General features: G+C 42.9%; 1 protein-coding gene across 5 annotated transcripts in view; it reads left to right on the forward strand.

The window, feature by feature from the left end:
* Positions 1–24808, forward strand: part of rgs3a (regulator of G protein signaling 3a) — a 146692-nt gene that overhangs the window by 97220 nt on the left and 24664 nt on the right. For 3 of the 5 annotated variants that reach the window (XM_052119083.1, XM_052119101.1, XM_052119092.1), the window contains exon 3: positions 15915–15985. In XM_052119083.1, coding sequence (XP_051975043.1) covers positions 15915–15985 — 71 coding nt within the window. Of the gene's footprint in view, positions 1–15664; positions 15817–15914; positions 15986–24808 lie in introns of those variants that run through there. The other 2 variants (XM_052119127.1, XM_052119128.1) reach the window with 2 other exon arrangements.

Here is a 24808-nt window from a genome sequence, read left to right on the forward strand (position 1 = left end):
ATGTCATGATGTCATTGCTCTACGGCAGAATTTCTACATTATCAACATCAACTCCATATGACAGAATTATATCTAGTGTATGATTATGGCGTTGAGTTGGTCCTGTTACAGTTTGTCTGAGTTGAGAATATCGATACATGCTAATCCCAATGTGTAATTTTCATTATCTATGTGAATGTTGAAGTCACCAAAAATTAAAGCTCTATATACAGTAACTACAAGATCTGATAAAAAATTTGCAAATTCACCAAGGAAATCAGGCCTGGGTGATCTATTTACTGTAGCAAGGGTAAAAGCTGACTATCTGACAGTGTCACATTAAGCATTATTAGGTCAAAAGGCTTAAATTGATATCCTGTCCTCTGAGTAACACCAACAACTTCACTGTAAATTGTAGCAACACCTCCTCCTTGACCCTTCAGATGAGGTGCATGTTTATAACAATAACCTGGGGGAGTAGATTCATTTAAACTAATATATTAATCCAGTTTAAGCCAGGTTTCAGTCAAACAAAGCACATCCAAACTATGATTAATAATTAATAATTTCATTTACAACTAGTGCTTTGGTAGAAAGTGATCTGGGCCCGTATTCCTAAAGAATCTAAGAATCCTTTTAGAAAACTCTTAATTTAGCTTAAAAACTTTTACGTAGGAGTCTTAGCTTAAGAGTGATTCGGGACTGATCTGAGAGCAACTCTGAGTAAGGAAAAGACAAAAAATGTCATCTTAGTGAGGAGGCGGGGCTGACCCCGTTGCTATGTGTGACACAATCTTTTGAAGACTCTGATTGGTTGGTTGTCCAAGAAGGGGGAAAAAAAAAAAGAGTTATTTTAAGTATAGGGTCTATTCTAAGCCTTCACTTTGAAATTAAATGCGTATTTTACGCATTTAATTTCTCTCACACACACACTATATATGTGTAGATAAATCCTTTTTTTTAATTATTTACCATGCTGTTAATTTCATAAGTTATTTGATTGGCTTAGAATGATAAAAATTGTTCCACTCATTCCAATTACACTGATTGCTGGCATGTCTATTTAAGTGGTGGTTTGAATGTTGGTTTTAATGTAACAAACATGGAATCAAATCCAAGAAGGACGAGAAAGCCCAACTGGACAGAGGAACAGTGTTTACTGTTAGCCCAGTTAGTGGAAGAACACAAGGCCATCCTTAAAGGAAAATTCGGGCCGGGTGTCACAGCACGGGGCAAGAAGCAGACGTGGGAGCGTATAGCACAAACTATTAACGGTTCATTCCCCCTGCTTGTGCGCACCAGTGAAGACTGGTACGTGTTGCAATCAAAAGCCAGAGAGGAAATTGCAGCACACAAGCGGGAGTCATCACACACAGGTGAGTGATATAACACTTTTTTTTTTTTAAACCGCTGGCAAACTTATCTCAAACAATTGTATGTATACTGTACATGTGGTCCATTGTATTGTTTTCTAGGGGGGGGACCACCTGCTAAACAGCTGTCCCAAGTAGCCCAAACCGTGTTCAACATCTTTGATCACTCTGAAACCAGTATTACCGGTTTGAAGGAGGGCACAGACAGCTCAATGATTCAGCTGGTAGAACTACAAAAATTGTAATTTTAATAAACCAACAGCCAAGTAACACAATACAAAGACACATTTTTAATTAACATAGCCAAGGCCATTTCACATATTTATATCTGGCATTCTTTGAACTGAAAAAAAAAATGTATTGGCCTAAATTTATTTAAAATAACAGAGATTATATGTTTTCTGCTCTCAGTAGCATTGAGCCTTCAGCAGAGGAATGGGGACCGTCGACATCGCAGATGTACGACCATCAGCCCGAAGCGCCTCATTCCCTGCCTTCTGCTGCAGCTGCTCCAACACCATCCCTAATAGAGAAAAAAGTGGAGATGGAGATGGATGTCCTAAAGCAGCAGAAAATAGTACTCCATCTACAGGAGGAGTACTACAAACTAAAAATTGAGCTACTCAAAAATAAAACGTATAACAAATAATATTTTTTGTGTGTCTTCATAATATCTTTCTAATGAAAATGTTGGCTAAGGTGCTGTTTATTCACGATTTTTATATTACATTCACTGTTACTTACATGAAATGCAAATTAGTAAACTGGGCTCTGTAAGGATTCCCACTTTGGGACAGATCTCTCCCTTGTGGAGGGTATTCTTCATTATCCTCTTCATCAGCCCAGTTGTCCGTGGGAGGGTCTGCAATTTGTCTAGCTTTACAGATGTTATGAAGCACTGCACAGGCTGTTATCACTTTGCAGACCTTTCCTGGAGCCAGTCGCACCTCTCCATGTGAAATGTGAAAGCGCCTCTTTAGTTGACCAATACCCCGCTCAACTACGGCTCGTGTTTTCTTGTGAGCTCTGTGAGTTAATGAAAATGAACAGAATTCAGTTGATATTTTCAAAATATAATGGTAGGTTATTTATGGGAAGTAGTGTAGCTAACAAATACTAAGCTACTGCAACACATTTGTTGTTGTTTAAATTTGAAGTCCACACACATTATTTGTATGTTGTCACTGTTACCTGTTGTAATTTAGCTGTGACCCCTGCTCAGGACGGAGGTAAGGTGTGAGGAGCCATGGTTTACAAGGATAACCACTGTCCCCTAACAAGTGGCAATTTACTGGAATACGACGTCCTTCAAACAGATGTCTCAGGCCACTCTCCGCCAGTATCCTGGCATCATGTGTTGCGCCGGACCATTTTGCAACAATGTCTAAAATCTTATAATCTGCACTGAAAACAACTTGAACGTTTATGCTGTGGTACCTCTTTCTATTAACATAAACGTCCTCTTCTTCCGACGGTGTGATAATTCGGATGTGGGTTCCATCTATTACTCCGACAACACCAGGGAAGCCTGCTATATTGACAAATGCAGTTTTTTGAGCCTGCAAGGTGGGAATGTCCAGTGGAAACGAAATGAACTGCGACACAATAAGAGGTTCTGAAAGTGCTGTAATTGTTTGTGTGATCACTCTGCTTACAGAAGGTTGTGACAGACCCAAATCATCACTGCTGCGTTGTTGCATTTTCCCAGTTGCCAAATATCGTAATGTATTGATTACTTTCATTTCTGGCGTTATGGCATTCCTGCGCGTTAGCGCATCTCTAATAAGATCAGTCACAAACATGATCCCTGCACGATCTAATCTATAGCGTCTTAACAACTCACTGTCATCCATTGTCTGCAACACATTTCTTCTCTCTCTTCGTCTTTCTGCCATTTTCTCCTCTGCTAAAGAAACTCTTAAGCCTCTTAAAAGTCCTCGTCCGTGCTCCTAACAATTTTGACCTTAAGACCTCTTTTAAGGGTTAAGATACTCTCTGAATTACTTTTTTCTTTACTAGGATTTTTTCTTTAATTTTAGGAGTAAACGCCCACATTTCTAAGAATTTTCTTAGAATTTTGTCACTAGGAGCTACTTTTTGCATTAAGATTCTTTATGAATACGGGCCCTGATGTTTAGTAGCCCTATCTTTATATAATGTTTATCTTTATTTTGTTTGTTTTGTTCAAGTTAGACCTTCAACAAGTTTTTTCTAAATGATTTAGTGAGGGTTTTGTGTTTGGTAGTTCGGGGAACAGACACAGTCTCTATGAGATATCTAGGTGATACAGTCTCTATGTGTTGTATTTTATGTGACCAGTGTGACATCTCAAGGCAGCTAGCAGATGTTCGGATTAACCAGTTTATCTGTTTCCTGACCTGGGCCCCAGTTAGTCAAATACTATCATTATTAAGACTATGAGCAAAATTACTAGAGAGGAGAGCGGCACCTTCCCTGGAGGGATGGACTCCGCCTCTCTTTAGCAGATCAGGTCTACCCCAAAAACACTTTATTCTTCAGACATCACTCAGACATCCAGCCATTCATTGACACTACTCTACTATAAACCTCATCACCATGACGAGCAGGGATGGTGCCAGAGCATGATACAGTGTCTGACATAATTCTTACATATTCACACACCTTTTTAACATTATCTCTAGTGATTTCCGACTGGCAAAGCCAGACATCATTAGTGCCAACATGAATAACAATTTTAGAAAATCTATGTTTAACATTAGCCAGCACTTGTAAATTTGATTTGATGTCAGACGTTCTGGAACCCGAAATCCATTTAACAAGTAAGTGGCTGAAGTCTCTATTTCCACATTCCTTTCAATAGAATCACCAATAACAAGGGCTCTTTCAACATGATTCTCAGTGGGTGCATCACTGAGTGGGAAGAATCAATTGATAACCCTAACAGGAATGGGAGAGTGGTGTCGCTTTCCTGAGCGAGTATGCCACTGAGACATCACCCAAATGGGGCTCTACAGCCAAAACCAAAGTATGTGTTTCTCTCTGTATTGCCCGCATCCGAAACAGTATTTACTGGCTTGTCTTTCTCACCGACCTCCACTAGCTTTCGGGTGTGTGTCTCTAACTCATTAACCTTCTCTGTCAGCCTGACTAATTCCTTATATTTATCACATGTGAATCCCTCACTGTGACATGCAATGCAGGAAGAAATAGCCCTCATCAACTGACTTACAGCAGTTATTTGTTGTTGCTGGTTGTTCCTGAGAGGATAGGGTTTGAAATCGATGTGAATCCCTCACACAATTGTTTGTTGTTGTTGTTTGTTCTTGATTAGCAGTGCTTTGAGATTGATGCAGTAATCCGTGTAACAGAGAGGAGAAAAATGGTTGTGCGCTGTAAAATGCATGTGGTTTAATCGCGATATAAATGGATGCACGTGGAAAATGCATGCAGTTGACTCGCGATAAGAGAATAATGCGTGGGAAAACCCGATGCATGCTGAAAAATGGCAGATGTTAAGGATTAAAGGCTGAAAACAGATATATAAGCGATGCTAAAAAGCAAACAAGCTACAAACACAGACTCGAGCTAGGTGCAAGCAGAAACCGGTAAAATACACACAGATGAAACAGTAGAAAACGGAAAAACCTGAAACGCGGTAAAATGACAAAGGATAAAAAGACGAACGTATGAGAATAAGAATAAGCAATGCTAAGCAGGCTACAAACACTTGTGCAACGTGTCATCAGCAATAGGAACAGGAAGTTCAGTGATGTGTACAGCACAAGCTTGTTGAGTTGCGCTGTCATAGAGACATGGTGGTGGGCTCTTTTGACTTGGGCCAGTAAGCAATCACCTAGCAGGTCCCTAGCAACCACCAATAACACCATAGCATGGAAAAGCATCACAATTTTCTTTTCTTTTTTTCCAAAAAATGATAAACAAAAATATAGTTCCATCTAGATAATGCAGCTTTACTTTATCACTTAAATAAGTGTGTAGTTTAATTTTGAAATCCTGTTAAATAAGTGTGTAGTTTAATTTTGAAATCCTGTTAGTCAACCATAGTGATGACATGTTCTGTATTGGAACATAACTATGGCCACCCATCTGTGCACTGGCAAAACAGACACGTCACCATAGTAGCCTACAGCATATGAACCACCTGCCATGACTCAACACAGATTACTTGGAGTCTTTTCTGGTATTTTATGCAGGTCAGTGTTAATAAAGGCATGTCTTGAGCATGAATTAGATAAACAGTGGAAGATGTTCAAATGTTCTCTGTTCATTCGGAAAATTATTGCATTAATGCAGCTTTTGGCTGAGCAATGTTTTTTCTTTTCTCTGTCTTTTTGACTGATCGAATGTTTATATAGTAATCACAGTAAAAGGAAGTTTTCACAAACAACCTGTAAATAGTAGTAGAGTAAATAATGCTGCTTCTGTAGTTCAGCTGGAGGCATCATATATCTTATAGACTGTGTGCCCCTCACACACTAATGTATGTGTGTGTGTGTGTGTGTGTGTGCATATTTCTGTCAGAGACATAATTAAAGATCAAAATATAGTCATAATTTACCCTATTTCCTTTTTTATATATACAGTAGGTTAGATCTTACTGTAATCTGGCATCTAAATGGAATATATTTTTTCGCCTCTTAAAACGACTTTGCTTTTCGGGTCACATATCCTAGGCCACAAGGAGGTGGGGAAAAATGCCAACAAATAGTCAGTAGCTATTTAAGCAGATGTTTAGACAGAGGTGGAATGAGCACTGAAAAATCATAAAAGTACTGTTACTTAGTAGAGTAAAAGTACCTGTCCTAAAAACAATCGAAGTAAAAGTAAAAAGGTTTAATACTGTATTTGACATCAACAGAGTTAAATAAGAGAATAGAGTTTAGTTCTTGGGAAAAAAATTTATACAAAGAATAGAATGATTTTTATCCTGATCCACACTCTTTTCGAGTTGGTGGCATAATGCTACTTTCATTGTATGCCAACAGCCATAACACCTTAGAAGAAGAAGAAAAGTAAAGGAGACATTTAAAAGTACTCATGAGTAGTGAACGTTAACTTACAAATTAGGGCTATTCCTATGCCGACACTCATTTACAGATGATGTTTAACAATATCGGAAAATGATAAAACCACGGAGCTGAGTAAATAAGCAGCCCAGTGTTTAAAATTAGAACCATCAAATGCAGGTTGTCTATTTCATGCACAGTGGTGGGTAATTTTGTTCATCTATCCCCACTGTGGTGGGTGACCTGCAAGACTTGTCAGAATGTCACATGACAAGAAATGCACACGCTTAAAGAAGCACACTTTATTATATTTTTAAGAAAAGAAAACAGAAAAGCCATCAATGAGTGTGTCTGATTTGTTGTGTGTACAGAGACGTGAAGCACAAGCGTGTTTTGTGGAACACACACATGTAAAGAATTCTCACTTGTTCTCTATTTCAGTCGTCTGAAAATAGTTTTCAATAATAGTGCCATCTTTGAGAATGGTGCAAATGACCTAAGATGTTTTCAGATGTTCAGAGTTTAGTTCACTTTATTTCCACAGAACAGGTCAAGATTAACATGCATTGGAAACCCAACTCTGTTCACAAATCATAAAATTGTTTTCATTATTATGTATACATTTATCATTTTCTTTAGATCTTAATTTGTATAAGTAACTTTCCACCTGTTGTTTTAGACAAATACTTGCATGACAGCAAATGAGAGGTGGTTAAATATAATTTTTTTGATCACTGGGTTTGGGGCACCACTCACAGCCAAGCCCCTCAGATCGGCCTGTTCAGCAACACCGTTGAGGACCCTCCACCTTCAAGTGCCTAACAGCATCACACTCGTGCCTCAGGCCGGTTGGTGGTGACGAGTCTAAAGGTCATCGCTACAGGCCACGCAAGGTCGGTACGCAGAGCTCCCCTACATGACATCGTCTGCTCCCCCCCTGGCACGAGGCCCCTCCATGAAAGTCACACGTGATCGTTCCCTTAGTACCCCTCGCCTGGAGCTTGGACGCATTGCTTGCGCTTTCCAACCCATTGCAGTGGCTGGCCAGGACCATCCGACTCGGCTACTTGATTCAGTTCGCTAGGCGCCTGCCCCGTTCCAGCTGTGTCCGCTTTACCTCGTTGCAGAGCTCCACCCTGCGTGCAGAGATTGCAACCCTTCTGCGCAAGGACGTGATAGAGCCTGTCCCTCCAGCTGAGCTGGAGAAGGGTTTCTACAGACCTTACTTCATTGTACCCAAGAAAGGCGGTGGGTTGCATATTCTGACGTGCATCCGGCATCAAGATTGGTTCACGGCGGTAGACCTATAGGATGCCTACTTACATATCTCAATATTACCACATCATAGACCCATTCTATGGTTTGCTTTCGATGGCCAGGCGTATCAGTACAAGGTCCTCCCCTTCGGTCTGTCCCTGTCCCCTCGCGTCTTCATGAAAGTCGCAGAGGCAGCTACTGCCCCATTAAGGGAAGTGGGCATTTGCATACTCAACTACCTCAATGACTAGCTAATCTTAGCGCACTCTCGACAGTTGCTCTTTGCTCACAGGGACCTGGTGTTCATGCACCTCAGCCTTTTAGGGCTTCGGGTCAACTGGGAAAAGAGATATGAATAACCTTAGCATTTATTGTGAGGATTCATATTATATCCAAAATGACAATACATACACGTTTACATTAAAGGAATACTCCAGGTTCAACACAAATTAACATCAATCAACAGCATTTGTGTCATAATGCTGATTGCCCAAATAAATTATTTTGTTGTTCCTCCTTTTCTTTAAAAAAAGCCAAAATCTTTTTTGTTACAGTGAGACTCCTACAATGGAAGTGAATGGGGCCAATCCTTGTTTTAAAAGTATAGCTACAAGATGTAAACAATATCAGATACCATTACAATACTGTTAAAAAGATTATTTAAACAAATTAATGGTCTTTATTTTCATGACTGCGGTGGGCGCAGGGCAATGACTGTTTCTATTTTTCGTAAAAGGGCTAAATCTAAAGGCAACTTTCATGCCAGCGCAAAGCGTGAGTGGGTGTATCTGTGGTTGTATGCGCTCAAACTGTGGGTGTATTGTATAATAATGGAATGACTTAAAGCACAATTAGCTATTTTCCAGAGAAATGGTTCCCAAAAAGGTTTGAATTACGATGAACTCTGGTGCATGGGAGGGTTGATATAGAGTTATTTACTGGATTTAAGACTCTTAAACAGTCCCTCAAAGAACACATTAAAAGGGCACTAAAGCTCTTTTGATCACCAGTGTTGGGCAAGTTACTTTAAATCTTTGTGGTCATTGTCCATTTGGAAGACCCATTTGCGTCCGAGCTTTAACTTCCTGGCTGAAATCTTGAGATGTTGCTTCAATATATCCAAATAATTTTCCTTCCTCATGATACCATCTATTTTGTGGAGTGCACCAGTCCCTTCTACAGCAAAGCACCCCCACAACAATGGCCAAATGCACTGGAGAAATTTTGTCTCTCTAGAACAAGAACGTCCCTTCCCCTTCATCTGCTCGATCACACGTATCTGCACCCTCAATGGTGTTAATGATGCCATAGGCACTTAGAAGGAGATCAAGCATGATACCCATTCTGTAGTGATGATCCAAACAGAATTTCCAATATGAATAACTTGAACAATGAGTTCAAACTTACCGTAGAATGACAATTAAGTGTTCTTTATTGTTTTTGTTTTATGTAATGTGATTCAAAACATTGATAGATTGATCATTTACATGATTTTTTCTCATTCATCTGCATTGGACTTGCATAAGATTTCCAGCCTCTTTATTTTCCCTGTCTGTTAAATGATTTCATTTTCAAATATCAAATGTGAATTCATCAACATGTTTTATATACAAACCACCAAGTTACATTATTTATTTTTACAATCAGAACATTTACCATCAGCATTTACCTGGCACATTTATTTAGTATTAGAAAACATCCTAATGTATATAATTGGGTAAAAAATATAATGATCAACAGCTGTATTTAACTAGATATTTCACAAAAAAAGAATACAAACAAATGTAGGGGCTTCTGTACACTGATTCAAATGAAACTGTGTTTAGTTTAACTGAATTCAAACAAACAGATTCACAAACTATAAAACAATAATGGAATTCCTGCAGAAACATGTTCTTACAGTGTAACCCGCTCACACACACACAAGACAGTCACAATGTAAATCCAAACTGCTTTTTATTGTAAAGAGCAGGCGAAGGTACAGTGGGGAAAATCCAGAGGGAGAATGGTCAAGGTAAGCGTAGGGTCGAGAGCCGGGGAATCAGGTTATAACAAAAAGGGCAAATCTACAAATAGAGTGGTCAAGGAAAGCAAGGGGTCAAAGCCGGGGTAATCAGAATAAGAATGACGAGACTAGTGGGAGCAAAAGACAGGGGAACAAGGGGAGCTGGCAAGCTAAGAGGAAGACAAGAGGAGTTCAAAACTAGACGAGACTAGCGGGGGGCAAAGACACGGGAAACTAAATACAATAACCAACAGGAGTGAGACGAATGTGCTGTGGTATTTATAGAGGTGAGTGCAGGTGTAAACAATGATGTGGTGATTTAGACGAGTGCAGGTGTATATAATGTTCTGGCGATTGGGAGCGGGCATGTGAGCCCGAGGGGGGAGATAGTGTACGAGCATGTGAGCTCGTAGGAGCAAAAACGAGCATGCAAGCTCGAGCGAGCAAAACGAGCGTGGAAGCCCGAGGGAGCAAAATGAGCGTGCGAGCTCGAGGGGGCAGAACGAGCGTGGAAGCTCGAGGGGGCGGAGCGAGGGAGCGGGGTTCGTGACAGTACTCCCCCCTCTAAAACGGACGGCTCCTGACGGCCGTGCTCTGTTGCGAGGAGCGCGACCTCTGAGAAGTGGTGCTGGACGATCCCAACAACCAAAAAAACCCTGAACAGACAACCCACACAATACACAAACAAAATTGAGGGCAGTCCAAGGGGCACAGAGGGAAATGTGACAGTCCATGGGGTCAATGGGCAGTTTCAAGGCAAGGTCAGGGAGAACATAGTGGACAGGCGGGTGGTCGGGAGAGAGACTGGGTCAGGGGGTCTGGAAGGCGACTGGAGGACAGGGACTGGGCCCGGGGGTCTGGAAGGTGACCACCGGACAGGAATAGGGTCCAGAGGCCAGGGAAGAGGCCACAGGACAGGAAGGGGGTCAGGAAGTCCGGGCTGAGCCGTGAAAGGCGGTGCCGTCAGAGGCGGCACTGTAGGCGGCTCTGGAGGTGGGGTTCTGGAAGGCTCTGGAGGTGGAGCGGAAGGAGGCTTTAGGGGCGAAGGCCTGGAAGGCTCTGGAGGTGGAGCCGAAGGAGGCTTTAGGAGCGAAGGCCTGGAAGGCTCTGGAGGTGGAGCCAAGGGAGGCTTTAGGGGGGTAGGTCTGGAAGGCTCTGGAGGTGGAGGCCTGGAAGGCTCTGGAGGTGGAGCCGAAGGAGGCTTTAGGGGCGAAGGCCTGGAAGGCTCAGGAGGTGGAGCCAATGACGGTGGCGCTGTGGGAGGCTCTAGCGAGGTAGGCCTGGAAGGCTCTGGAGGTGGAGCCAAAGGAGGTGGCGCCGTGGGAGGTCCCCGAGGCGACAACCTGGCAGGCTCTGTAGTCTCGGGGGGTAGAGCCGTAGGAGGCCCGAGAGGCGGAGCCGTAGGAGGCTCGAGAGGCGGAGCCATAGAAAGCTCTGGAGTCTTTGGGAGCAGAGCCATGAGAGGCTCGGGAGGTGGAGCCGTGGGAGGCTCTGGAGGGGGAGCCGTAGGAGGCCCGAGAGGCGGAGCCGTAGGAGGCTCTAGTGGCAGAATCCTGGAAGGCTCGAGAGACTTGGGGGGGCGGAGCCCTGAGAGGCTCGAGAGGAGGAGGAGCCCTGAGAGACTCGAGAGACGAACCCGTGAGAGGCTTGAGGGGTGGAGCCATGAAAGACTCGAGGGACGGGGCCCTGAGAGACTCGAGGGGAGGAGGAGCCCTGAAAGACTCGAGAGGGGAAGCCCTGAGAGGCTTGAGAGGGGGAGGAGCCCTGAGAGACTCGAGAGGCAAAGCCGTGAGAGGCTTGAGGGGTGGAGCCATGAAAGACTCGAGGGACGGAGCCCTGAGAGGCTCGAGGGGAGGAGGAGCCCTATAAGACTCGAGAAGGGAAGCCCTGAGAGACTCGAGAGGCGAAGCCGTGAGAGGCTTGAGGGGTGGAGCCCTGAAAGACTCGAGAGGAGAAGCCCTGAGAGGCTTGGGAGGGGGTGCCCTGAAAGACTCGAGAGGAGAAGCCCTGAGAGGCTCGTGAGGAGGAGCCCTGGGAGGCTTGGGAGGAGGAGCCCCGGGAGGCTCGAGAGGAGGAGCCCTGGGAGGCTTGGGAGGAGGAGCCCTGAAAGACTTGGGAGGAGAAGCCCTGAGAGGCTTGAGAGGCGGAGCTCTGGGAGGCTCGAGGGGTAGAGCTCTGGGAGGCTCGAGAGACTTGAAAGGCAGAACCCTGGGGGGCTTGGGAGGTAGAGCTCTGGGAGGCTCAAGAGGAGGAGCCCTGGGAGGCTCGTGAGGCAGAGGCCGCGAGGGCTCTGAGGGGCGAGCAGAGGCTGGCAGAGCCGTGGAAGACTCTGAGGGCGGAGCAGAGCCCGGCAGAGCCGTGGAAGACTCTGAGGGAACCTCTGCGGTCTTGAGTACAAGACGAGACTGGGGAGAAGGGGCCCTCTTCCTTCTCTGACGTCTTCGGCCAACAGGGGATGTGGCCATGGGGACGGTCGAGGCTACAGGCGCTGGCTCTGGGGCGGTCGAGGCTACAGGCACTGGCTCACTGACCGTGGCAGACATGGGCGCTGGCTCGTTGGCCGTGGCGGGCATGGGCGCTGGCTCGTTGGCCGTGGCGGGCATGGGCGCTGGCTCGTTGGCCGTGGCGGGCAAGGGCGCTGGCTCGTTGCCCGTGGCGGGCATGGGCGCTGGCTCGTTGGCCGTGGCGGGCATGGGTGCTGGCTCGTTGGCCGTGGCAGGCAACGACGGGCTTCGGGACTGGGGCACTGGGGCCGTGTCGGGCTTCGGGACTAGGGCCGTGTCAGGCTTCGGGACTAGGGCCGTGTAAGGCTTCGGGAATAGGGCCGTGGTAGGCTTCGAGACGGGGGCCGTGGTAGGCTTCGAGACGGGGGCCGTGGTAGGCTTCAAGACGGGGGCCGTGGTATGGAACGCTGGTTCAGTTTCTGCCTCCCCCACAGTAAACGAGGAACCAGCGTACAGTAGGGCGAGGTCAATAAACTGAGCCAGGTTGAGAGAGCAGCGACCACCAGGTATGAATGATGAGGCTGGCTCATTCAGTCCATATTGAAAAATGTATTTCAGATCCACCTCATCAAAATTCACCTGGTTAGCCAGGGCACAAAAATCCACAACATAAGCCTCTAAGGGTTGGCTCCCCTGGCGCAAAACCAAGAGTCGGGCTGCTGGCTCCATAATGTTGAGTTACATAACCGCTGCCTTGCATGAAAAACCCTTGGTTAGCGTCAGAAGAGCCATAAAACCTCTCCGGGGATGGAGAGCATACGGAGCGCTTGTTCAAGCTTCCAAACAGTAGCTCCTCACGCTGAATGTGACGTGTACCTCCGCTCTAGTGAGCTGCGCGAATCCTCAGCGCGGGGCATTGTGACTGTCTTCGGTAAAGGTTGGTTATTTTGTAACCCGCTCACACACACACAAGACGAGACAGTCACAATGTAAATCCAAACTGCTTTTTATTGTAAAGAGCAGGCGAAGGTACAGTGGGGAAAATCCAGAGGGAGAATGGTCGAGGTAAGCGTAGGGTCGAGAGCCGGGGAATCAGGATATAACAAAAGGGCAAATCTACAAATAGAGTGGTCAAGGAAAGCAAGGGGTCAAAGCCGGGGTAATCAGAATAAGAATGACGAGACTAGTGGGAGCAAAAGACAGGGGAACAAGGGGAGCTGGCAAGCTAAGAGGAAGACAAGAGGAGTTCAAAACTAGACGAGACTAGCGGGGGGCAAAGACACGGGAAACTAAATACAATAACCAACAGGAGTGAGACGAATGTGCTGTGGTATTTATAGAGGCGAGTGCAGGTGTAAACAATGATGTGGTGATTGAGACAAGTGCAGGTGTATATAATGTTCTGGCGATTGGGAGCGGGCATGTGAGCCCGAGGGGGGAGATAGTGTACGAGCATGTGAGCTTGTAGGAGCAAAAACGAGTGTGCAAGCTGGAGCGAGCAAAACGAGCGTGGAAGCCCGAGGGAGCAAAACGAGCGTGCAAGCTCGAGGGGGCGGAACGAGCGTGGAAGCTCGAGGGAGCGGAGCGAGGGAGCGGGGTTCGTGACATACAGCTACTGCACATACTGAAAGAGAGATAAATATTCTACTAAATATTTGTATTGCCTGAGTTTACATTTGACTGTAAACGTGACATAAATCAGTGATCTAGTGTTTTTGTCATGCTGCACCAAAGTTCATGGGAAAAGTTACACTGTCAACAGCTGAACTACGGTTGTGCTACTGAAAATTTTTTCCCTAAAAAGTGTAGAGAGTGGCTCTGCGGTGTTATACAAATTTTGTTTGTTTTAGCATCCCAACCAGACCAACTTAGCAACACTGACTCAGGCAATGGTGTGTGTTAGGGGCGGGCTACCTCTATGGTCAACCAATAAAGACGGGAGCATGTACGGGAAACCAGTTTGAAAGCAGTCATTATTTTTGCATTTCCGTTAGGTGACACAAGTTGTGAAGAAATTGTCCTTCTGTGTGGACTGTGTGCTTTATCTTCACTATAATTTATGCAGAATTTAATTTCATTTAAAGTGACTGATCTCAGTTCAGAAAACTCTGGGCTGTCAGTAAAGGGTTAAACTTTTGATGTACTGAGTCATGTGACAAAGCAACATGGCGCCGATCATAGCGGAGTTTCTCATTGGGAGAAACATCAACATAGCACTGTGGACTACAGTGCTATTTTTTTCCTTAGACATTTATTTACTGTGTATTATCACACTGAGAATCAATGAGTGAAAGCAACATTTTACAGCTTTTGGATGCAGAGGCTTTATATGGAGTTAGGATGAAAATAAGGTGCACATCAAACTGTTCTGAGACCAGTGAGACAGACTGCATACTTGAGGTTAAGTAATTTACTAAATAGGGAGCAAGGGAGCATCCTATAGCTTTCCTTTGCAGCCAAGTGCATTCACTCCTAAAATCCGAAAAAAAAAAAAAAAAAAAGGTTTAGGTTGCAAATTATGATTGAACCACTCAAAATGTTTGGCAGATATGGGACAATAGTAATCAGTATTTAAATTCGGAATTTATAATTTAATATAACATGGTTGGCAGTGACTGGATGATGCTGGCCGTTACTTTGAATCAGAATTATTTATGCAAATTTATGCACTGGATATCACTTGTTTGTTTGACTTTTTGTTGCCAAAGCAGAAAAAACTATGTAACATAAAAGTATAATCAAGTCAAGTTATTTGTATATGTGTAGTTTATTATTATTATTATTATTATTATTATTTGTGTGTGTGTGTGTGTGTGTGTGCTTTTCCCAATACACATTGTTCCAAAGCAGTTTTACAGAAAATCAGCTGTAACGTCTTAATACATGAATAACCAACACTCCTAGTAACATTATAAAACATTTGATAAAACAAAAAACAATATTAATTCTATAACTTGATATTATTTAGAATTTCCCAACTTAGACCTGCTTTCCCCAAATGCGGACATACCTTTTTAGTAAAACGATTTGCTCTAATATTATCATTATTATTATTATTTTGCCTTTTTATTAGGGGCTACAAGTTACTAATCAAAAAGGGACATGAAAAATGCACACAGCAGAGCAGTCATTCTCAGATCTCAGGCAGTTAAGTTAGTGTGTCGCTACTTTTAGATAATTCCTCTCCAACAATGCACACCTACTGTAAATGAACTGAAACCTTACAACTCCACAGAATGTCAGTGTTTTCAGCAGTGTGACAATTCCTGAGAGATATTCAACTGATACACAACATACAGTATGGGGAAACATTTGTCTAACTGAGAAGGCAAAGAAAACCTATTTATTGTCTAGCCATAACATAAGTGGTCTTCACCATGTATGGCCACAGCTAGTCCACAGGTCAAGATGGGGCGTATACACACTCACAACACAATGGGTCATTCTTCTAAAGTTTGGCTCTCACACACATACACCTCCTCAGGCGTCTCGAATCCTCAGACTGACAGCTCACTTTCTGCTCCCCCCGTCCCCCCTTCTTGGTCCATTCAGCCAATTATATTCCTCAGAGGACAGGAAGTGAAACGTGACTCCATGGTCTGAGCCCCATGCTTTAATCCTGGGCATGGCTGGAGGCCAACCAAGCCAATCACACAGACACACACAATCTCACACAGTCGCTATTGAGGATTACAGTGAGCAGGGTCACACACATTCTTTCAGTGAAGGACTATGGCCTGTACAAGGTGGTGAGGATTACCACATTAACTCAGGTTCTCCATTTCTTGATGCCATTTCCTTTCTTCACTGGATGATGCCGACTGTTTCCCTGTTTCTCCCTCCACAGCTGAGCGCCGGATCTGAGTGCAGCTGCGACGAGGGTACTCACGGAACCAAGAAGAAGAAAACCAAAAACCTGTAAGTCCCGTTCATTTTATTACTGCACTCTTTGTTTGTAAGTGGTGTTGGTGAGTTCTTGCCACAGTGTGATTTTTCTCCACCATTTCAAATACAAAATGTTAAATAAATATTCTCCAGTTATTTCTTAGAAATCTCAGAGTTGATCCTGAGTTCCTCCTTTCCTCTATGTTGTTTTCACTGCTCATTTAAGGAATTGTCACAAAATCATTGTGGCACATATTGAAACAGTGAGGTGGAGTGCTAGATCACAGCTTGAATCGCATGAAGTAAAAGCAGCAGAGAATTGTGTTTTTAAGAGAGTATAAGGTTGAATCGGTAGTTAAGGCAGATATTTTGACTCTGTAAAGTTAGAATATAAATGTGAATGGACCCTTGTGTTGATGCCAGACGCCACACCTAATAAACTGACTTATCCTTTTTGGGATTTAGTGAGTGATTAAATGTTTAGATTGTCTATCACATTTCTGCATAGGGTCCAGTTGTACCTCAAATGTAGTGAAGATAAGTAAATTAAAGCATTTTTAATAGTTGAAGTAAACTTGGCAAGTTGTTTGAAAAAGTGATGCTGAGAAAAACAGCAAGATGTAGCGCAGCGGTCAAAGAGGTCAATCTAGAGCATGTTTTTATAAACAATTGAAAAATATCATGGGTTCGAATTCAGTGTGAATGGCCCCAGCACATAAAATCAAAAACTATTTGAAACAATGACCAGGGAGAACCAAATTTCTATCAATCTTAACTTTTAATAAACACTACATTTTTCCAAAAGAATAAAGCTGCAATCAAAGGAGAATATTTTTCTGTTAAGCGTTTTCTTTCTTGTAATAGCCTTTTCCATTTTAACCCTCAACAAAACGTGTTTTCTATATCAAATTTGGCTCATCAGTTTGTAAACAGCATATGACTAATATGCTAAAATATATATCACTAAAACATAAATTTTCCCTTTTGTGACCACTGTCTTAGTACAAGTCTTAGTAACGTCTTAAGCAACCATGTATTATAATGGGATTTTATGGTGGAGAAAACACTTAACGTGAAATAGTGTATGCTATTTCTCGTTAGATCACAGTTTTGTCGTTTTAGCAGTTTCATATAAAGGTTCATAACAAGGAAAATGTAAGAAAATCACATGAAGCATTTTAACTACACATGTACTGTACTTTAGTATTGTAAGTGCTGCAGTTTTCTAACTGTCTTCCAAAACGAGCACTGACATAGTCAATGCAATGTAATGTAATGTCTTGTCATGAAGAGGTGCATGGTATTTTGGAATCACAATGGTGGGAAACAATTATCATGCACTCGAATGGCATATTTCTGACCAAACTATCCAGCTTTAAATGGAAAAAAATCAACAGAAGATGAGCATGGATGGTCATTGATCTTTCCCCCACCCACTTCTGTCAAGTGTAGCATCCATGTAAAGCAACAGCTTATATCTTACACAACTCACACGAACGATGCATGTGTTTCAGGTCTAATTCTCTCAATGTGAGAAATGTTCTAGTCAGCACACAAGACTTTCACCTACTCTTGCACTTGTGTATATGGCCGTGTGACAATAAAGTGATTGGATTTGATTTGATGTTCCCAGCAGTTTGGGTGTGAGACGCCAAATATATTCAATACGGAACACAATTTTGTTTGCTTAAATACGGGATGATTCTGTTTTATACAGGACAGTCGGCAACCCTACTGTGTCAGTTCCAAAACCTAGTGAGCTGGGTGAAATTGGCATGCTGCCTTTTAAAGACCTTATTTGAAATACCTTATGAGGTTCCATTTGGGTTAGGATGATGTCTCAAGGTGCCAATGCACATCTAGCGAAATCTAAGATAAGCATTACAACATTTGAAACAAAATTGCCCAAAAAAGGTGTTTTTGAGTTTGTTGAGATGGTTCAAAAGAGCTTGACAGGACGAACTTTCAAGAAAATTTTGTTCTGGCAGTTGAATACCTTAATGCCATTGGTCAACATAATCAGTGAGTGTGAGGGTGCTCAGCCTACTTTGACAGCTAGTTTTCTGGGTAATTTCTTAGTCAAAATCGGTCAATAATAACACATTAAAATGTGCCAATTTATATACCCTTCTTTGCAGTACCAATGTCTTTAAAAAAAAAAATTCACATTGATTTACATGCAGTTTGTTGTCGGTACAATGTGCATCTAATATTTAAATGCTCTTTCAAAAGCCGGATCTAGCAGCATGGGAGGTGTCTGAATGTTAGTAAACAGTTTATATATATATATATATATATATATATATATATATATATATTTTCATATAAAAATAAATTTACCATCAGTGTATTTGAGCCTTTAGAAGGTTAGCTGCCTCTGTAAATATGTATGTAGATATGCAGCTCATTAGGTGTTGGAACAGAGCTTGTGTGTGTGTGTGTGTGTGTGTGTGTGTGTGTGTGTGTGTGTGTGTGTGTGTGTGTGTGTGTGTATGTGTGAGCGTGTATTTATCACTTTGTGGGGACCAAATGTCCCCATAAGGATAGTAAAACCCGAAATTTTTGACCTTGTGGGGACATTTTGTCGGTCCCCATGAGGAAAACAGCTTATAAATCATACTAAATTATGTTTTTTGAAAATGTAAAAATGCAGAAAGTTTTCTGTGAGGGTTAGGTTTAGGGGTAGGGTTAGGTTTAGGGGATAGAATATAAAGTTTGTACAGTATAAAAACCATTATGTCTATGGAAAGTCCCCATAAAACATGGAAACACAACATGTGTGTGTGTGTGTGTGTGTGTGTGTGTGTGTGTGTGTGTGTGTGTGTGTGTGTGTGTGTGTGTGTGTGTGTGAGCGTGTATTTATCACTTTGTGGGGACCAAATGTCCCCATAAGGATAGTAAAACCCAAAATTTTTGACCTTGTGGGGACATTTTGTTGGTCCCCATGAGGAAAACAGCTTATAAATCATTCTAAATTATGTTTTTTGAAAATGTAAAAATGCAGAAAGTTTTCTGTGAGGGTTAGGTTTAGGGGTAGGGTTAGGTTTAGGGGATAGAATATAAAGTTTGTACAGTATAAAAACCATTATGTCTATGGAAAGTCCCCATAAAACATGGAAACACAACATGTGTGTGTGTGTGTGTGTGTGTGTGTGTGTGTGCTCAATCATGAGTGATACTATTTTGTAAAGTAAGCTCATCAGAGATAGTCAATCAGAGCCTTTATTTTTGAGGTGTGAATTGTTGGTGGGTTTTGCGATCAGGTGAAAAGAGTTTAAACTCCAAGGGTTTGTTCAATAACACCATTAACAAAAACAGAACAATAGAATCAGAGTGGCCGTCCATGACATGTGAAGCCCCATGCTCTCTGACCATACAACTGCATTTGCTTTGAATAGTTAAATCAATACAGTAAGACAAAGCTTGAATGCTCTTATTATATAATCACTCTTATATAATCACTCTGTTATTTACATTTCAGCTAATGATTTTATAATGTACAAATTATAATAAGAAAATCATTAAATGATTAACAGGTCATTAGTTATTGCATTTTCAAAAGGTCAGAAGAGTAAATCTGAGGAAAACTGTCAAGAAATGTCTGGGTCATATTTAGTAATGTCACACTTTTGCAGTTTGCAGGTCTTAATAATCCTAAAAAATAAGCTTCTTTTTTTTTTTTATGCAAAACATTATTTCTTTTGACTTTGAAATGATATATGACTTGAAATTTCTTTTTTGTAAGTCTAACCCAGAAATGTCATAAAACTCTAATTCAAATTTTCATTAAAACTCGGGTTGATGACAAATGTTGAAACTTAAAGGTTAACCTTTCGATTCATGTTAGACTATGTATATTTTAGGTGCTGTAACTAGTCACAAAGTTTTCCGTATCAACTTTTTTCTTTTTCTTTTTTGCAGTTAATTTACATAGTCTCGCAGTGTGACAAATACATTTTTACAAGGACAAATATTCCAATTAATATGAGATTATAAAGACAATAATATACAAGAATATGAACAAATGTATTATAAAATGTATTTAAAATAGTTTTAGATGAAGTATAGCAGAGTAGCACGTCACACTACAGGACATGCTTGAAATGTCATGACAACTAGTACTAGTAGTGCAGTGTTGATCTGTTAAGCATGAAATAACATTTGCTAACAACTCATTTAAAAAATATATTATAAAGTGTTAATAATTCTAATTTTAAGAATTTAGAGTCTAGAGCAATTTGGTTATCATAGTCAACATTGGTGCAACACAATATACCATAGATACAAACACTCTCTCTCACACACACACACACACACACGTAGCTTGCAGCTGTTCACATTCTGCTGTTTCAGCTGTGTTAGAGTGAGAGAGTGTATGTGTGTGCGCGCGCGCATGCGTGTGTGTGTGTGTGTGAAGTGTGTGTGTCAAGTGTTTGCATATAAACCTGCCTGTTGGCCAGAAACCCTTGTTTGTGTTAACTTACCTTTTGACTTGGCTTTGGTTTACTGAGATTATTAAGACCTGTATTTTTATTGACCTAGACCAATATGACCTAGTTGACCAACATACACACACGCACTCATATGATGATTGTAAATAAAATTATTTTATTTCAGACAAACAGCGAAAATAAAGGGGCTAGAGTAGCTATGTAGCGCAACCAAAATAAGAGCAGGATTTATGTCAATTGAGTGCACATTGCATCACATAACATTGGGTGCTTTGAGTGTAGACAATTTTGTGGATTACAATTGGAGCTATTAAGTTTTGTACTATTGCGTTTTGCATTTTGAGTTGTTGTGAAAACTTTTCATGGTGAGGACGTCATCTCACCTCCTGGACTGTGAGAGTGCTAGTTCATGGTTCAAGGCTAGCAGATTTAAGGGGCCATAGAAGACGATTATACCCACTAAAGCACCACTTAAAAATGGGTAAAACTGAAAATTGTATTGTAAAGGGTTTAAACAATGTTTTCCATGCTTGTTCATTAACCATAAACAATTAATGAACATGTACCTGTGGAATGGTTTACAGACGGTAGGCAAATAATGTCACCGTTATAAAAACTTAGAACACTAAAGAGGCCTTTCTATTGACTCTGAAAAACACCAAAAGAAAGATGCCCAGGCATGAGGACTGCAGATATAGCCAGGGCAATAAATTGCAATGTCTGTACTGTGAGACACCTAAGATAGCGCTACAGAGAGACAGGAAGGACAGCTGATAATCCTTGCAGTGGCAGACCATGTGTAACAACACCTGAAGAGGATTGGTATATCCGAATATCACACCTGCGGGACAGGTACAGGATGGCAACAACAACTGCCTGAGTTACACCAGGAATGCAAAATCTCTCCATCAGTGCTTAGACTGTCCGCAACAATGGGGACACAATAATGTAAAAAGACACTATCTTTTGGATGAGATGTTAAACCGAGGTCCTGACTGTCTGTGGTCATGAAAAATCCCAGGACACTTCTCGTAAAGAGTAGGGGTGTAACCCAGGTACCGTTGCATCATCCAGGTGGATGCTGTACACTGGTGGTAGTTGAGGAGAGTCCCCCTATACTATGTAAAAGTGATTTGAGTGCCTAGAAAAGTGCTATATAAATGTAAGGAATTATTATTATTATTAACAAGCTAAGAGAGGCTGAACTGAGGGCTTGTAGGCCTGTTTTAAGGCACGTCCTTGCCAGACATCACTGGCAACAATGTCGCCTATGGGCACAAAATCACCTATTCTGGACCAGGCAGGACTGGCAAAAAGTGCTCTTCACTGACGATTTGCGGTTTTATCTCACCAGGGGTGATGGTCAGACCTGCGTTTATTGTCGAAGGAATGAGCTTTACACTGAGACCTGTACTCTGGAGAGGGGTCGATTTGGAGGTGGAGGGTCTGTCATGGTCTGGGGCGGTGTGCCACAACTTCACCGGACTGAGCTTGTTGTCATTGCATGCAACCTCAATGCTGTAATTTACATTGAAGACATCCTCCTCCCTCATGTGGTACCCTTCCAGCAGGCTCATCCTGACATGACCCTCCAGAATGACAATGCCACCAGCCATACTGCTTGTTGTGTGCATAATTTCCTGCAAGACAGGAATGTCAGTGTTCTGCCATGGCCAGCGAAGAGCCCGGATCTAAATCCCATTGAGCACGTCTGGGACCTGTTGGATCGGAGGGTGAGGGCTGGCGCCATTCCCCCCAGAAATGTCCAGGAACTTGAAAGTGCCTAGGTGGAAGAGTGGGGTAGCATCTCACAGCATGAACTGGCAAATCTGGTGCAGTCCATGAGAAGAAGATGCACTTCAGTACTTTATGCAGTTGATGGCCACACCAGTTACTGACTGTTACTTTTTATTTTGACCCTCCCTTTGTTCAGGAAAAAATTATATATATATATATATATATATATATATATATATATATATATATATATATATATATATATATATATATATAGCTTTCCAGATATGTCCATGGACACTTACATGATGATTGTGGAAGTTATAAACATGAACCATAAAGAACACTAACATTGAACACATAATGGATTCTGCATTTGGAGAATTTCGGTTTACTCTAAATGCAACTAGTCAACTAGACCAGCACCAAACCAGCAGAATATTCTGCTGAATTCTTAGCAGAATAAACTAATCTAGACCAGCTTGGGAATTAGGTAAAGCTGGCCTTTTTAGTAGGGTTAAAATTAGCTTAAATGTAACTAAAATTCATTGCTTCTTGCATAAACAAAATCTCAAGTTCCCACACTCTCTAGGGATTTGTTCTCAGGGGCAGTTTTGAGCTAAAAGCTCCTGATGGGGCAAAAGAGAAATATTACACAGATCATTCATTAAGTGTGGTAGCAGTCATACTTGGTTAGCTCTAACAGTGGGAAGTTCTGTGTTATTCTTTCTTTCTTTTTCTTTCTTTCTGTCTTTCTTTCTTTCTTTCTTTCTTTCTTTCTTTCTTTCTTTCTTTCTTTCAAAGAACTTGTTTAAGATGACTCTGGCACCTGGTTTATGACAGCGGCCTAGACAGAAAGCAGACACAAGCACTCATCTTAGCTCAGTAGCTGCAAACTTCTGGTGAAAAATATAAACGTCTAGTCTGCATGTTGAATTGAACTGAGAGCAGATAAATTGCACAATCACCCAGATAACCCGTGTTAGCTGGTTTCATGTACTGGATGTTTTTGCAGGCTGTAACCTTCACTGTCAACATGAGCTTGCGACCATGGTTCACAGGTATGCTCCAGGCTCCCTGGAATGGCCACGATCATACTACTTTCTTGAACATTAGTTTTCAAAGAAAAATTCAATGGAGAATAAATTACTGAGGATCTGATAAAGGCCATTGAACATGTCTGCAGAAAACTAGCTAGATTTGTGTACTACTAATTTAATGCCATCGATTCTGTGAAGATGAAATTAAAAGAAACGTCTAGGTTACGTATGTAACCTCCGTTCCCCGATGGAGGGAACGAGACGTTGTGTCAGAGAAGCGACACTAGGGGTCTCTCTTGAGCGCCGATATTCACCTCTGGACTATGAAAAAAGGCCAATGAGAGTTGGCAACCAGTATTTGCATGTCCCGCCCCCGGACATACGGGTATTTAAGTGGCGCAAATACGGGAGTTCATTCAGGATTTTTCTGAGGAGCCGGAAATGGTCCAGCCACAACAGTGGCTCGGCTCAGCGACGTGGCAGGGGAGACACAACGTCTCGTTCCCTCCATCGGGGAACGGAGGTTACATACGTAACCTAGACGTTCCCCATCTGTCGCTCTCTCCACGTTGTGTCAGAGAAGCGACACTAGGGGTCCACTTATAAAAGCGCCACGCGCTGAGCCGTGTACGTGAACTGCTGATACAGGAGCGAGCAGGTATTCTTACGTGCAGGACGACCAACTGTATCAGGCTGCATGTACCCTTCCCCAATGCCCCATTTAAGCCATCAGGATTCCTTATCGTTACCCCGGAAGGGGGAACAAGGTGCTGGCTGCCAACCTGGGAACGGGCCAAGCCTGGCCGGGCCTCTTTTCTCTCTATGTTTCTCGCATAGAGCAACTTAGGCCGGGGCCCTTACACGCATTGGCCCTTACACGCAACTGCGACCCACGAGGGCTAGGGAGGAATCAACCAGTGTCCCAAACCTGAGATCTCCTGGGAATGAAGGCGCACTGTTTCCCCTGGTTAGGGGAAAGGGCGCTAGGTGCAAGCGATTCACCCGGTCAGATCGTGAGCGTGCCACCGAGTTCTACGGGCTCGGTGCCTGAGAGAACACGGGACGATACTGACCCAACTCGGAGATTGTAGAATCTCACGACAGTGTTAGGTGTTGCCCAGCCCACTGCTCTACAAATGTCTTCTAGGGCAGTGCCCCTAGCCAGTGCCCATGAGGACGCAACACTCCTGGTGGAGTGGGCTCGGACCCGCAAAGGGGGGGGGCACGGCCTGGGTGTGATAAGCCAGGGAAATGGCGTCGACAACCCAGTGGGCGAGTCTCTGCTTGGAGACAGCATTCCCTTTCTGCTGTCCCCCAAAGCAGATGAAGAGCGTCTAGTGCTCTGTGTGCGGTCCAGGTAGATACGTAAGGCACGTACTGGACACAGCAGTGAAAGGGCTGGATCTGCCTCCTCCCGGGGCAGCGCTTGCAGGTTCACTACCTGATCCCTGAAGGGTGTGGTAGGAACCTTGGGCACATAGCCCGGTCGCGGTCTTAGGATCACGAAAGTGTCTGCCGGACCGAACTCCAGGCAAGCGTCACTAACAGAGAACGCATGCAGGTCCCCGACCCTCTTGATGGAAGCGAGCGCGATCAGCAGGGCGGTCTTGAGAGAGAGGGCCCTGAGT

Source organism: Xyrauchen texanus, chromosome 4 (assembly GCF_025860055.1).
Source record: "Xyrauchen texanus isolate HMW12.3.18 chromosome 4, RBS_HiC_50CHRs, whole genome shotgun sequence".
Lineage (NCBI taxonomy): Eukaryota > Metazoa > Chordata > Actinopteri > Cypriniformes > Catostomidae > Xyrauchen > Xyrauchen texanus.